This window comes from Heliconius melpomene, chromosome 9 (assembly GCF_056956725.1).
Source record: "Heliconius melpomene rosina isolate 202511_hmr_F chromosome 9, ASM5695672v1, whole genome shotgun sequence".
Lineage (NCBI taxonomy): Eukaryota > Metazoa > Arthropoda > Insecta > Lepidoptera > Nymphalidae > Heliconius > Heliconius melpomene.
This window is the reverse complement of record NC_140397.1, coordinates 7434619-7448187: the sequence shown is the minus strand read 5'-3', so window position 1 is coordinate 7448187 and position 13569 is coordinate 7434619. Positions and strand designations below refer to the sequence as shown.

The 13569-nt window shown below is 33.9% G+C and overlaps 1 protein-coding gene across 5 annotated transcripts in view; it reads right to left on the bottom strand.

Annotated features, from left to right (window-relative positions):
- Nucleotides 1-13569, bottom strand: part of Dys (Dystrophin) — a 455408-nt gene that overhangs the window by 68613 nt on the left and 373226 nt on the right. For all 5 annotated transcript variants that reach the window (XM_085190316.1, XM_085190313.1, XM_085190314.1 and 2 more), the window contains 3 exons: nucleotides 8012-8156; nucleotides 5488-5611; nucleotides 1791-1957 (listed from right to left, as the gene is read on the bottom strand). In XM_085190316.1, the coding sequence (XP_085046442.1) occupies nucleotides 1791-1957; nucleotides 5488-5611; nucleotides 8012-8156 (436 nt within the window). The remainder of the gene's footprint in view (nucleotides 1-1790; nucleotides 1958-5487; nucleotides 5612-8011; nucleotides 8157-13569) is intronic.

Sequence of the window (13569 nt, the reverse complement as noted above, 5' to 3'; positions counted from 1 at the left end):
TTTATTATGAATAATATAAAGAAGAGGTCAGTATGAATCGCGACGACTCAGAGAAAGACATAAATAATAGGCAAATAGTGTTGACTAATGGCTCAACATTTCGGCAGAGAGCGACTGCCTTAACACTAGGTTCCCAGGTTCCCTCTGCCTTTACAAATAGCAGTACAGTTTTTTTTCACATAGCAGTATGTGCGGGATACAGCGTGAAGTAATAATAAAACAAACCCCAAGCTTACATAAATATTTGCAGTATATAAAATATAAGCCTGCACAGTTTTTACATGTTCCTCAAAAATTGAGGTATTCTATCACTGACTAGAGCGTGATTGATCGAATCCCATATGTTACACCATAAAAACATTTATTACTTGTTTATACAAACATATTGGTTTTCGACCGTTTTAGTTTACTGTGGAATGTCTGAATGATACCTAGTGTCGTTTTATTTGGAGGTTACGAGCTTAAGGTTCGTATTTATAAATCGCTCTCAAGTCTGAGATCGATCTTGAGATGCAGTTTTCATTTTTAAATATGTAAGTTATGTAAGAAAACAGCATCTCATGATCGATCTTAGACTTGAAACTTTTGTATTTACAAACAGCTCTCCAAGACCGGGCCTAAATTTAGTACAAAAAACATTACGAGGCTGGTGTGGCGCAGGGGCACAAGCGACTAATTGTGGACGAACCTAGAGTTAAGACACTCCGTCCCCATTAATCGCTTTCGTTTCTCACTTTCTACCGAATTCTAATAACCGCTATAGGTTATGGGTTCAACTTAAATATTTCATATTTTCATTTCTTCGCTCTGGTGTTGAAGCAAAAGCGCGACGCTGCCGTCGAGTTCTGCAACTTAACTCCCAATGTCTCCATAATTGGGGGGTTAGTGTGGAATGGGGTGTCTTGACACTAGGTTTCCTCTGCCCACCCTGACATAAGCGGGTTACAGCGTGAAGCTTAAAAAAAAAGTTTAAAAACATATATATATTTCTGTCTTTCGCGTCGTAACTTCTATACATATTTTAGTTTTCTCAAGTCAGCTGGTATATTGTTTACGGAGGATCGTGTGTTTGATAGTTCATCATTTTCCAATGAACATAAAATATTTTATAGTTTCCACAGAAGTCGTAAAGTGTTCTAGTTCATTATTGAATGTGAGGGCCTCTCAAGGGATAGGTTTATTATGTTTATATTTTTATAAAAGACGATGAAATTCTATTATTTTTCTGTATTTTTAACAAGCAAAAAGTATGTAATAATAATTTATCAGATTTTTTTTTACTTGTAAATGGCGGAAACCAACGCCGTTTTTGAATGGTTTCAAAGTCTAGTTTGGATGCTTTTACAGGTAAGTTCAAGTTCTACTGTTTTGAAAATTATTAGACATTTTCTTAGATATAAAATAAAACTTCAAAGTGTTAGGAAGTGAATAGTTACAAAATGGTATTTTAAAAAAAGGGGACACTAAATAACAACAACGCCATCTATCGAATAAACAATATAGTAGATCAATATATGCTTTCTTAGTTTCAGATGTAGTGGACAGAGGGCGCTTATCTTTAAATTTATACCTGATTGTACATCACTGTATAAATTAGAGAATCTAGAGGACAACGTCACAAAATAGGGGAGAACGTTGTGTTTGAACACTACTTATTTCTGCCTAAGTAAACAGCTTGACGCATTTTAAAGGGCAAACAGTGTTAAGACATTTCGTTAAGAAAGTGCCGCTACGCCATGACGGTCATACTCTACCATCCACGCTAATAGAAAAACATAAAATTCTCCTACCTGTACAGCATCATCCAAGCACCTGCCCCACGCGTCGCTCCTGTCAACAAGGGTATTCCACTTGTCAGCCAACTTCGCGACTTCTCTTCTTATGGATCTCGCCAGTTCTCTTGCTTGTTCTTCCGCTGATCTGTACCCTCTGGAGTCACCTTCACTGTCGCGGCTCGCTGTAAGAGATATATCATATTAATTTCATTTTAGATTATAGATGTAGGTTCGATTCCTTTTTTTTAACTATTACAGTTACAATCTCGATTAATATTTTCCTTTGGAAGCTGGAGGCATTGTTGAGCGGCGTAACCCAACGCCGCGCTTTGTCTCATTGCTGAAGCGAAGAAAAAAAATGTAAATTATTTCATTTCCTCAGATTAAAATCGAACCTACAATCTATCTCTTTAACCGCCGCTCGTACCACTGCGCCATAAATTGGCTTCATAAAGGAATTGGTGCTTAAAAATCAATTGTTCATACAAAACCATTAAATTTAAAATATAACGGAAAAATTCTTTATTCGTTACAAATTTTAATATGAAATCGTGTATGAAACAGTATTTCAATAAAATCTACGCCTCACACGTTCGGTAGCGGCGTAACGCAAAAGACCCATTTACTTTGAGATTTGCATATTCGGAATTTAATTTTTCGTATATTCATCATTTTTCCACCTCGATAGAGGTAGAAATATGAAATAAAAAAAATTATATTTCTTTCTTTTCTCAGATCTAAGTATAAAATGATAAAAAAAATCTAAAAGGAGGTTTTATATTCAAATACAAAGCGTGTCGGGAATTGAACGGGAAGTGGGAAACCACGGAGTGTATTAACACTACGTTCACTACGTCCACCCTGCTATAAGCCGGATATAGTGAGAAGCTAACAAAGATTATATTAGTAGTGTATTCTTTTCACCCTCAGAATTAAAATTAACACATTCTAAAAAAAACTTTTTGAAAAAACTCAATCAAAAGTAATATTAAATTACAAAATATTTCTCTTTCTCTCCTTTTAAACATATTATATTTGTCTATGCCCACAAATAGTTCATATAAAAGTTTTCAGCAATTACAATAGTTTCGGTTACCACATGTGGGTTTTACCAAACAAATGGACCTCTCCGGGGAAATCTAAAAAGGCAAATTAATTTCTAAAAGGATATCCTTATACTAAGTTAAATAACCGAATTCATATGTAACTATACGAAAGTTGATTTTAGAACTTATATACTCGTATGTATTTTTTAAAATTTCCTTAGAACCATAAATTGTTTTTAAGGTTCCCTGTGTCTACTCTGCTATATGAGGGATACAGCGTGAAGGATACCTTAAAAAGGAAATAACCCTATCTAAATATCAAAACTACCTACAAAATGAAATTATAAAATAAATGAATTTATTTCGGTGAAATTGAACAGATTTTTATACACAGTAATTAAGATTCTGAAGCGGCCGAGCCCACCAAAGGATTTTCAATGCAACCTGCTTTAATTAAAGAGTACTCGCGCATTCAAAGGTTCCCATCGTTTTTGAGGTAACTTCGTTGCTTGCTTCATTTGTGTTCTTTTTACCGGTTCTAGCTTTATAGATTACTAGGTACGGGTTGTGATCTAGGTTGGGCTTAGTTTTCATATTTGGATCAGTTTGTAGGTTCGTTTCCCACTCGAGGAAATGAAATATTTAATATTTTCTTTACCTTCTGGTAACGAGGCAATGCGTGGCGCTGAGTTACGTGGCCACTTAACAAGCAATGGCTCCAGAATTCGAAAGTGAAATGGAAGTTTCTTATTCGGAAGGGAGCGACTAGACATCCTGGTTCCCTTTACCTACTCTGTTATATATGAAGATTTAAAATATTTAACATGTGACCATAAAAAAAAATATTTCTAAAAACACATACATATTTCATAAGTTAATTAATATTAGTTGAAACTTACATCACCAATATCAATATACACAGCGTGTTCCAGTTCGTTAAGCAGAATTATCATCGGCGGCTCGAATATGTGCATAGGTAATTAATACTACGCAACGCGAATACCGTCCTAATATACTATATTATACTAAAATTTAATAATAATGTTATACGGTAATTGTTAATATATAATAATAGAGATCCAAACGCGGCTTCGCCCGCTTAAACTTGTTTTTAAACTATAGCTAAAAGATAATAGTTAAAAAAAAAAAATAGTTTGATCTATTTAATACCTCTAAGAATATATGTACAAAGTTTCATAATAATTAAATCAGAAGATGAAAAGTGGAGAACTGAGTGTCTTAACGCTAGGTTCCCTCTGCCTTATAGCAATAAGCGGGAAACTAACAAAAATATTTTAGTGATACTATCAACTAACGTAAGAAAATGTAATGACAAATTCTCTTCTTCTGCAAGCGCTAACCACTATAGATTCTCTATCTCATTTTTCACATCCTCGTTACTACATACTCTTCTGTGTAAAAATAACATCTGCACAGCATCCTTCTATCTTTCATAGTTCTACTACGTCTCCCTACCGTATAGCATCTTCGGTACCAGCAGCATTTAAAGGCAGTAGAAACGAAATCGATCCAAATTAATTTCATCCCTTCCACCACTTAACACACACTGCCCAAAAAATCCAGTACACTATACAAAATAATCTATATAACAAACTCTACAGAGATATTTATTCAGCAACCCCCTCTTATGGTACCCTTACCCCTTAGGTCGAGGGGTAGAACAACAAAAGGAACAATTAAAGCTAGCGTTTGGTAATTGCATATGAATCAATCCCAATACGTGATAATTAAACGCCAGAGAAATATATAGGATAGGATTTTATATGGTCCATTCATTTTTATCTTTTGTACTTATAATATTTTTTTTTTTCAGTTGTATAGTTTTTGTATAAGAACTCGATTATATCCCGTATACAGTAGGTTTATAAGGTAAGGTAAGGTAAAGGAAGCGTAGTGTTAAGACACTACGTTGTCCACTTTTCGCGGAATTTTCAGGATTTTTTTATAAAAGAAATTCTAAACTTATATCCAGGACGAAACAATCAATGTATTATTGTTCGGTCCCAGATGTTCTGAATTGAATAATAGTGGTATCTAAACGTCCCATTACGTGCAGTAAGCACCCTATATCGTCGTTTGTTTTAGTTTTCAAATTACTTCGCTAATACTTAGTTATTAGGAAGATATAGAAGATATAGAAGTTATCTGAAGTAAGTGAGATATCAGATATATTGTAGCTTCGCTTCGCTTTTTTCCACATAGACATAGGGATCCAAGTGTTAGGACAGTTTCCCACTGATAATAATACTAAAATAATTTACGAAATTACCCTAAATACACTTAAAAATATTTGTATAATTCAAGCGGGTGAAGTTCCGTGAGGAGTCTGCTAGTGAAATATAAAAAAAAACCAAGGTGGACTGGGCCCACTAGTTTTGTTACAAAAGTTGTTTTTTAAGACTTTCTTGCAATAGTCTGAGCAACTACTCGTAAGAACAAAATTATAATTATCATATGACTTATAAAATAATAATAATGTTAAATAAAAAAAACATTAAAAAAAACCATCATGTGGACCCTACTTTTTAGCAAATTTCTAAATATTTCAATACTTACAATTTCTTAAAAACAGACTTATATTTACAATACTTAATTAAAAATATGTATTTAATTTAAAAAAGGTATTTATAAACATAGTAACTCACGTTCAGTATCGCTGGTGTCGGAGAGTGGGGGTTCATTTGCCACGTACTGGCGACCGCTTAGTAAATTACTCTCGACAACCGGTCGTTTATCTTCTAACTGCCTTCTAAACGCACGGTGATCGTCCTGAAAGTAAAAATCATTTTATATTATAATACTACCATTTTTTTTAATGAAAAATATTGTTCTTATTGTTATTAAAATGTGAAGAAATGGAAATATAAACGTTAATAAATATTTCACATCGTCGAGTGGGGATTGAATCCACAACCGACGGGTTACAGTCAGAACCTGGTGGCGCTGCGCCGTAACGGCCTTATTAGTCTCTTATTTATGATAATGATGCTAGTAACTTTCAGCTGGTCGTAGGTCGTTTGCTATAAATCGTTGTAAGTGGGGAAATTATGAATAACGACAATAGGTTTCAAAATAGTAGACATTGAATTAAACATTATTTGATTTTGTATGAAATTTATTAAAAAATATTAAAGAAATTAATTATTCGATATAATGTTAGTGATGGGTGTACTGATTATATATGGGATAGTATCTGATTGTAAGCTCGGCGATTGTAGGTTCGATTCCCACACACGAGAAATAAATTATTTTCATTTATAATAAAAAGATAACAATAGAAAGTGCAGAAATTATTATATTCATATTATTTTTATTTCTCCTTTCGGCGACAAAGCTAAAACGTAGTGTCTTACCACTAGCTCTGAGCTAGAGCTTAACCTTAACAAAGGAGAGGACAGTTAAGCTGACATCCCCAAAATAACAGAATGTATACGATTAATCGATCATGACGTCTCTACGATGCGAGAGAAGTCTACATACCAAAATAAACAAGATGGCAAGTAGTTTTGTAGGACGGTATTAGATACGAACTCTACAGTGTATTTAGTGTTGCAGGAACACACACACAGGAGAACTCAGTTCACATAAAGTTTTAGGCTATATCCCGTATATAACGGAGTAAGTAGAGGGAACCTGGGAACCTAGTGTTAAAACACCCCGTCCCATAATGATTGTGTACAATTTTTTTTTCTATAGTAATTTGACGTTATTTTTGCGAGGTAGTAGAAAGGCAGCGCTTTGTCTAGTTATCAGAATAAACAAAAGAAAATAATTAATTCCCCCGAGTGGCAATCGAACCAGCAACCTTAGCGTTTACAGACAAACACCGCCACGAGAGCATTTCAACAAATATCAATCATGTATATAAATTATATGTATAGTGTAATTAATATAAATCTTAAAACGTTACAGTAGTTTCGACTGCGCGTCCGCCATTTTGCGGTCAGTTCAAACCAAAATGGCCGTAAACGAATTTCGTCGGCTGATTTAACGCATTGTTGTGGTTCGCTTTAATTGTTTACTATACGACGATAATTCTATTTGGAATATCTATGGGAAATTTTACAATATTGAGAATTAATACTGTTTTGTATGGTAAGAGGCATTTTTCATAAGTTTTTTAAACTTAGTGTTGAGACACTCCGTCCCCTGATTTCCGCCCAATTTTCACGACTGAGTGGCAGAACTCGTCGCGTTGTCATTACCAGGGTAAGGAAATGAATATAAAAAGGAATCGAACCTACAAAAATAGCTTTTGTCAGTTTTTGTAAAGATATTCAATAAACATGTAATGTTTTAAATAACACCAACCAATTGAGCTAGAAATAATCTTTAAAAATTACACTAAAACGATTACTTTTATCGGGTTTTTCGTTTTTTTGCCAATTTTGATGAATTGCTACCTATAATATTCTTTTATTTTTTCCCCATCTCTATTATTTCTCCGTTTGTACATCAAGTTTTATACTCTCCGTCCATTTTAAAGAACAAATATTAGTTTAAGGAACCCAACGCCGTATTCCAAGCAATATAATATTAAGGCTTGGAAAGTGGATCATTTTTAAAAATGAATATAACGTACTTGTACCCAGAGAAAATCGAACCTACATCAAGCAGTACAAGATAAATGAAATAAACCAGCCACTTGTAACTAATTATAGCTAGCACGCTGTTCCAAAGAAAAACCTATAAAGGCAACTTAAAGAGAACAAATCCCCTCCACTTTACTATCGACAATCCTAGTTGTCTTTGCTAACAACTATTTTCATTACATTCCTTCCAATCACTTCAAAGGAAAGCAGTAATTTATTTGTAGTGGGATACTTAGTTTATTTGATCAATGCAATTACTTGAATTGCATAGAATACTTATTTAAAAAATAAGATTAATCAGCTTCACATTGTATCCCGCACACAGCAAGGTAGGCAGAGGGACCTAGTGCTAAAACACTTCGTTCCCCACTTTCCGCCAAATTTTGATAGACATTGTGTATTGTTAAGTGGCGGAACTCAACGCCGGGCTTTTGCCTTGGTGCCAGAGTGAAGAAATGAAAATATTAAAAAATAATCATTCATTCCCTTACCGTTCTATATGCATATAGGATGGTAGGTAGATGGTAGCTAGTGGAAACAACGAAGACTATACAAACAATAAAATATTAAAACTCACCTGTTGTTTAATAAGTGCATTCAGGTCACCGCGAGGTGGGGCAAGTGCGTTCAGTTCAGTTTCCTTCCTGATCACCCATTCGGTGAGCTCTCGTAACGACAAGAGTAACGCCGACCAGTGTTCTGCATTGCTTTCTAGACGGTTCCTGTTGAAAAAACATAGCAAATATTAGTACGAAGAATATTAAAAGTTAATTATTAAATTAATAGAATAAAGCAGCATTGTAGGCAGAGTTAGCCTAGTGTTAAAACATTCTGCTCGCTGCTTTCCGCCGAATTCTGACGGCATTGCATGTTAAGTGCCAGAGCGAAATAATTAAAATGTTAAATATTTTATTATAATATGACACAATCAGGTTATTTTTACGAGTACACATTATATTTAAACAGAAAAATAAATACCCAAGAAGTCTACCAAGAATTCTCCAGCCAAGAACTTACTTCAGCTGTAATTATAACACAATAGCAATATACCCACGAACCATAAGAGAGCAGGCATGTATCACTAAAATATTTCAGCAATCCTGGCTCCAGAGCGCGACGCCGCGTCGTTCCCTTTAAAATTGGCCGCCGTTCAGCCTCTTAATATGTTAAATCGTGGATTTATGTTAATAGTGATGTGGAGGGTAGATTTAAAATGAAATGTTATAAAAGATAAAATGTTTCTTTTTTTATCTGGATATTTTTTTTGGCATTTTTTGACTTTTCATTTCCTCTTTGTAGCAACGAATGCAAGATGAAATGCTTCAAAAACTAGGCGGTGGAGAACGGAGTGAATTAATATAAGAGATCTTTCTACTGATCTGGAAAATAGAAATTTATAAGTATCTATATCACAGTGTAAAACCATTACAAACCTATATTTGTATACGACCGTAAACTTAAGTTTGTCAATTTTTATAATTTGCACTTTCGGTTGTTTTAAACGTAGAATCACGGAATTCGTACGGAACCCTTGCTGGGCGTGAGTACAACTCGCACTTGACCGGTTCTATTGAACCATTTCAACGTAATTTGAAGTAAATCAATCTTTTTTGTTTAAAATGTCAAAAATGATTGATTTATTGGTTGAAATATAACTCTGATATCTGCGTGGGCGGTTAATAAAGAACGGGCACAGTTTATTTATGAATAGATATTAATTCAAATCACTTTTTTACATATCGCTGCACAAAGCAGGGTAGCCTGGGAATCTAGTGTAAAGGCACTCTGTTCCCATTAAGACACTTATGTTGTACATTTTCCATATACTAGATACTCTGTTACGCAATTTCGGAGTGAGGGAATATACACAACCTGAGGGAAAATACCTCGACTGGGAATAGAACCTACAACTGTCGTGCTTACAATTATGTCATATCGGTTTTTTCAGTTTCATTCTTCATGAAGAATAATGTTTTTTTATGTAGAAGAGTGGGCAAGCAGCCTATTGTTAATACACTCCGCTCTCCATTTTCCTGAAGTCTGGTTTTTATTTAATTTCAATAAAACAAAAATATCGACATTAAGTTTATCACATTTCTACACAATTACATATATAAATCTAAATCTTGCCAAAGAATTTTGTTTTAATCTTTTAAGTTGCAAAGTTAAATATGCAATTAAATTAAGCGCGTAAGTGGGATTCCAGTTTAAGATTTCGTAGAAACTTCGACAGTATAATACTACTTTTGTTTAATGCCGCTCTCTGTGTGTTACTTTGCCAAGATTATATTTGAATTTAGAGATTTTTTAAATTAGGATTAAGGCAGACGGAACCTGGGAACCAGGGAACCCGGAAATTCATATTAAAATAATTTCGTTGCCTAGCTTCTGCTGGTACTTGTTTTTAGCTTTTTTGTAGCGTCCTGATAACGGATCAAAGCGCGGCGTTAAATTCCGCGAATACATAATATTTGCCTTCAGAATTCGTTTCTTAATGGGAACAGAGTGTCTTAACTAAGTTCACTAGGTTCCTAAATTCCCTCTGCCTACTCTGTTATTTGCAGAATACAGCGTAAAGTTAAAAGGTACAATAGATATATCTTCATATAAACATATTCATGTGTAAATAACCTTAATTTAATGCAATTTAATACTCATATACGTAAACCACAAAAAACTTTAGATAACTTTAAAAATTACCCCAAATATCCACCTCTGGGGAACCCTCGCCCGCATACCTCAAATCCGTCAAAGGATCAAAGAGATGACCGCGGTAGACCTGTTTCCTGACCGCTAAAACTCACACAATACTCAATGTATGTACCATACTTATATTATATTCTATAATATAAATTTATGTTTATCATAAACAATTATTTCGAATTATTTTAGTTTCCTAGCTCTAGTAGAAGCCTAGCGTTAAATTGTGTCAGTCAACACAAAATTTTTCAATTTTCGATAAATTGGGGAGCCAGTGGAGAACGGAGAGATTACCTCTGCCTAGCACCTAACTGTATACGCAATGGTTATTACTTTAATATCCCGTCGGGAGAATGATTGTATTTAAAGTTTTTTAATTTCCATTTGGCTTTTGGTTCTATTCAAACTCAGGGAAATGAAATATTTAATATTTTATTTTTTTTCGCTCTGGTAACAAGGCAAAACGCGGAGTTGAGTTCCGCTACTTAACACGCAATGCTTCATGAGTTTGGCTCAAACTGAAATGTTTTAATATGAAACGGACTGCCTTAACACTAGGTTCCCAGGTTCCCGCTGCCAACCCCGCCATATGTGAAATACAGTATGAAGCTAAGAAAATATACAATTTTCACGCTCTGGTAGGCAAAGCGCGGCGTTAAGATCCACCATAACACGCAATATCTCAACTCAAGCGATATTTACAACTCAATTTTATTAGTTTACAAATAAATATATATGTAATATATAAACATGTAATATATTTTATGTTCCCATAAAGTTCCATAATAAAAATGTCCCACAATTCCACTTTTATTTCACTATCAAATCACTAAACAGGCTCCTTTATGGCGAATCGTATGCTAAATAGATATACTCTTATACAGAGTGTTTGGCATGTATCAAAGGGTATTGAGAAAGAGACAGATTTAAAAAAAAACTCAGGATAATTGTTTTGTATATTGTAAAATTATATATAAAAGAATGATCAGGATTCATATATATTTTTAAATGAAACTTAAAAATCACGATTCCCTCGTAGAATTACGAATTCTTATATAGATGAACATAGCGATTATTTTTTATATAAATTTTAAATTAAAATTTATATATTAAAACGAAAATACATTATATAATTTTATAGCTAATAGTTATCTATTAGCTGGAAAATAACTAAGATAATTTGTATAACCGGGACGATAGAGAACATTAAAACGATTAACGCCATGTAATATAAGCTGTAGCCTCTGACACAAAAGGATTTTTTCAATTGGAACCAGCAGTTTATGATATTAGCGCGATAACTCTTTAGTTTTATAATATAAATACAGATATTTAAATAGTGTAGAGAGTTTAGATATAAAGAAATGTATATATTATAAAAAAATAATATATTAAATATCTTGTATTATTTATGTAAAAGTTTCGTAATTATCTTGTATTGTAGGTTTAATTCTACGTCAAACAAAATATGCCAGGAGGAAGGCTGCGTCTAGCACTTAACAAGATAGGCAGAGGAAACATGGGAACCTGGTGTTAGGACATTGAATGGCGGAAATCAACGCCGCCCTTTGCCTCGTTACCAGAGACAGGAAATGAAAACCAGAGACAGGAATGAGCGTTAAATATCAACAGTTAAACAATTTTACCATAACCCGCTAGTAACACAAAAAGAAGAGAACAGAATAATATATAACTAGGTTTTATTTTTCAGCCTATTCTAGAATTTAAAAAGATAAAAAACAACTTCCACCAGACAACGCTGTATCCACTACCACCCCACCCTATATTTTTATACGTATTTGAAAGGTAATAAAGCAGATATCTTTCCTTTCTCGTTGCTACTGTGTAACGTCGTAAAACGATTTTACAACCCAATATTCATTACATGTGAATTTGTTAGTGAGTATTACATATATGAGTATATTACATGTTTGTTTAGATCTGTGATGTTTTATTTTAAAAAAAAAGTAGTTTTTTTTAACAGCTTCACGCTTTTCACAATAACCTACCTCTCCTAGGCAGAGAAAATGTGGTGTTAAGACACTCTGATCCTAGAAAACTCAATCCTGCTCTTTCCTTCAGGAACATAAAGGTATTTTTATATAAGAGTGACTTAAAGAATCCTTTTTGTTAGTTTTACACAATATCCTGTAAATTCTGCATAAAACTAAAAAAAAAGGGCAGGTAGAGGGTACCTAGGAACCTAATGTTAAGGCACTTCGTAAGATATTTCCGTTCCCCACTTTCCAACAATAAATACGATAATTTTTCTTCAACAATTGGCCATTTCAAGACAATCGTACCTAAATGTAACATAAATTATAATTCTTCTAAAAATGATAACATGCTCACATAACCAAATTCAGAAACAATCCAAGGAATGCCTCACTCAAGCCGCGCGGCTCAAAGGCCGAATAGTTGGACGAATAATTATTTTCATTTTTGACGAAATTTAATATTCAAAGTTTAATGGAAAAAGTTTCGTTTCGTATAAAAAAGGTATTTTAGCTACGTATTTATGAAATTTTGTATAGAAATGTTTTTAAATGGAAAGAGGAAGTTCCGCACTTTCGCACATGGCAGGAAAAATTCCGCAAATATCACGATCAGGCAAAGGTAATGTAGGCGTTAAGATACTTCCGTTTCCCATTTTCTGCGAAAATATTAAATATTTCATTCCCGCGAGTGGGAATCGAACCCACAAGCATCACGTTTACAATCGCACGCTAGCACCCCGCGCCACAACAAACACATTTAAACTAAAACAAAAACACTCCCCAAAAAGCACAGCCTAAAATTTGTAAATTCAACAGAGATTTATTCATAACATTCTTTTCAACAATTGGTCATTTCAAAAAGTGGACGAGTGAGAAATGGCCCCTGGGAGGAAATGAAATTTCTGACAGATATTTATCGGCACGTCAATGGCGTGCGCTCGACAGTCGACTGTAAATTGCCTAATTTGGTTTGGCTAATTGAAAAGTTACAAATGTCATCGCGATAACTGTCACGGAGTGTTCAAAAGGTTCCCCGATACTTCCCAAATACGGTGGAAGGGTTAACGTTCATATTTTGTATTAAACTTTTTTTTAAGTAATAGTTCGAATAAATAAGTAGTAATAATTTAATTAGGATGGAATTTTATTTTTGTTTTAATTTTTTTTTCTTCACGTTCACGGGGGAATATTAAGAGAATCTAATTAAGAGTATATCGAAAATCTGCGGAAAATGGAGAACGGAATTGAGATTGAAAATAATTAATTGCCCTGACTGGAAAACTCACTCACAACGATCACAAACACTCACATGCTTCCTAAACTTCATAATATATTATTATCTTGCATATAGCCTTTCTTACTTCCACATCTTCCAATAATCCGACAGCGGTAATTCTACCACTCGAATACCTAAACCTGGTTAGCCTCTGGTGATCAG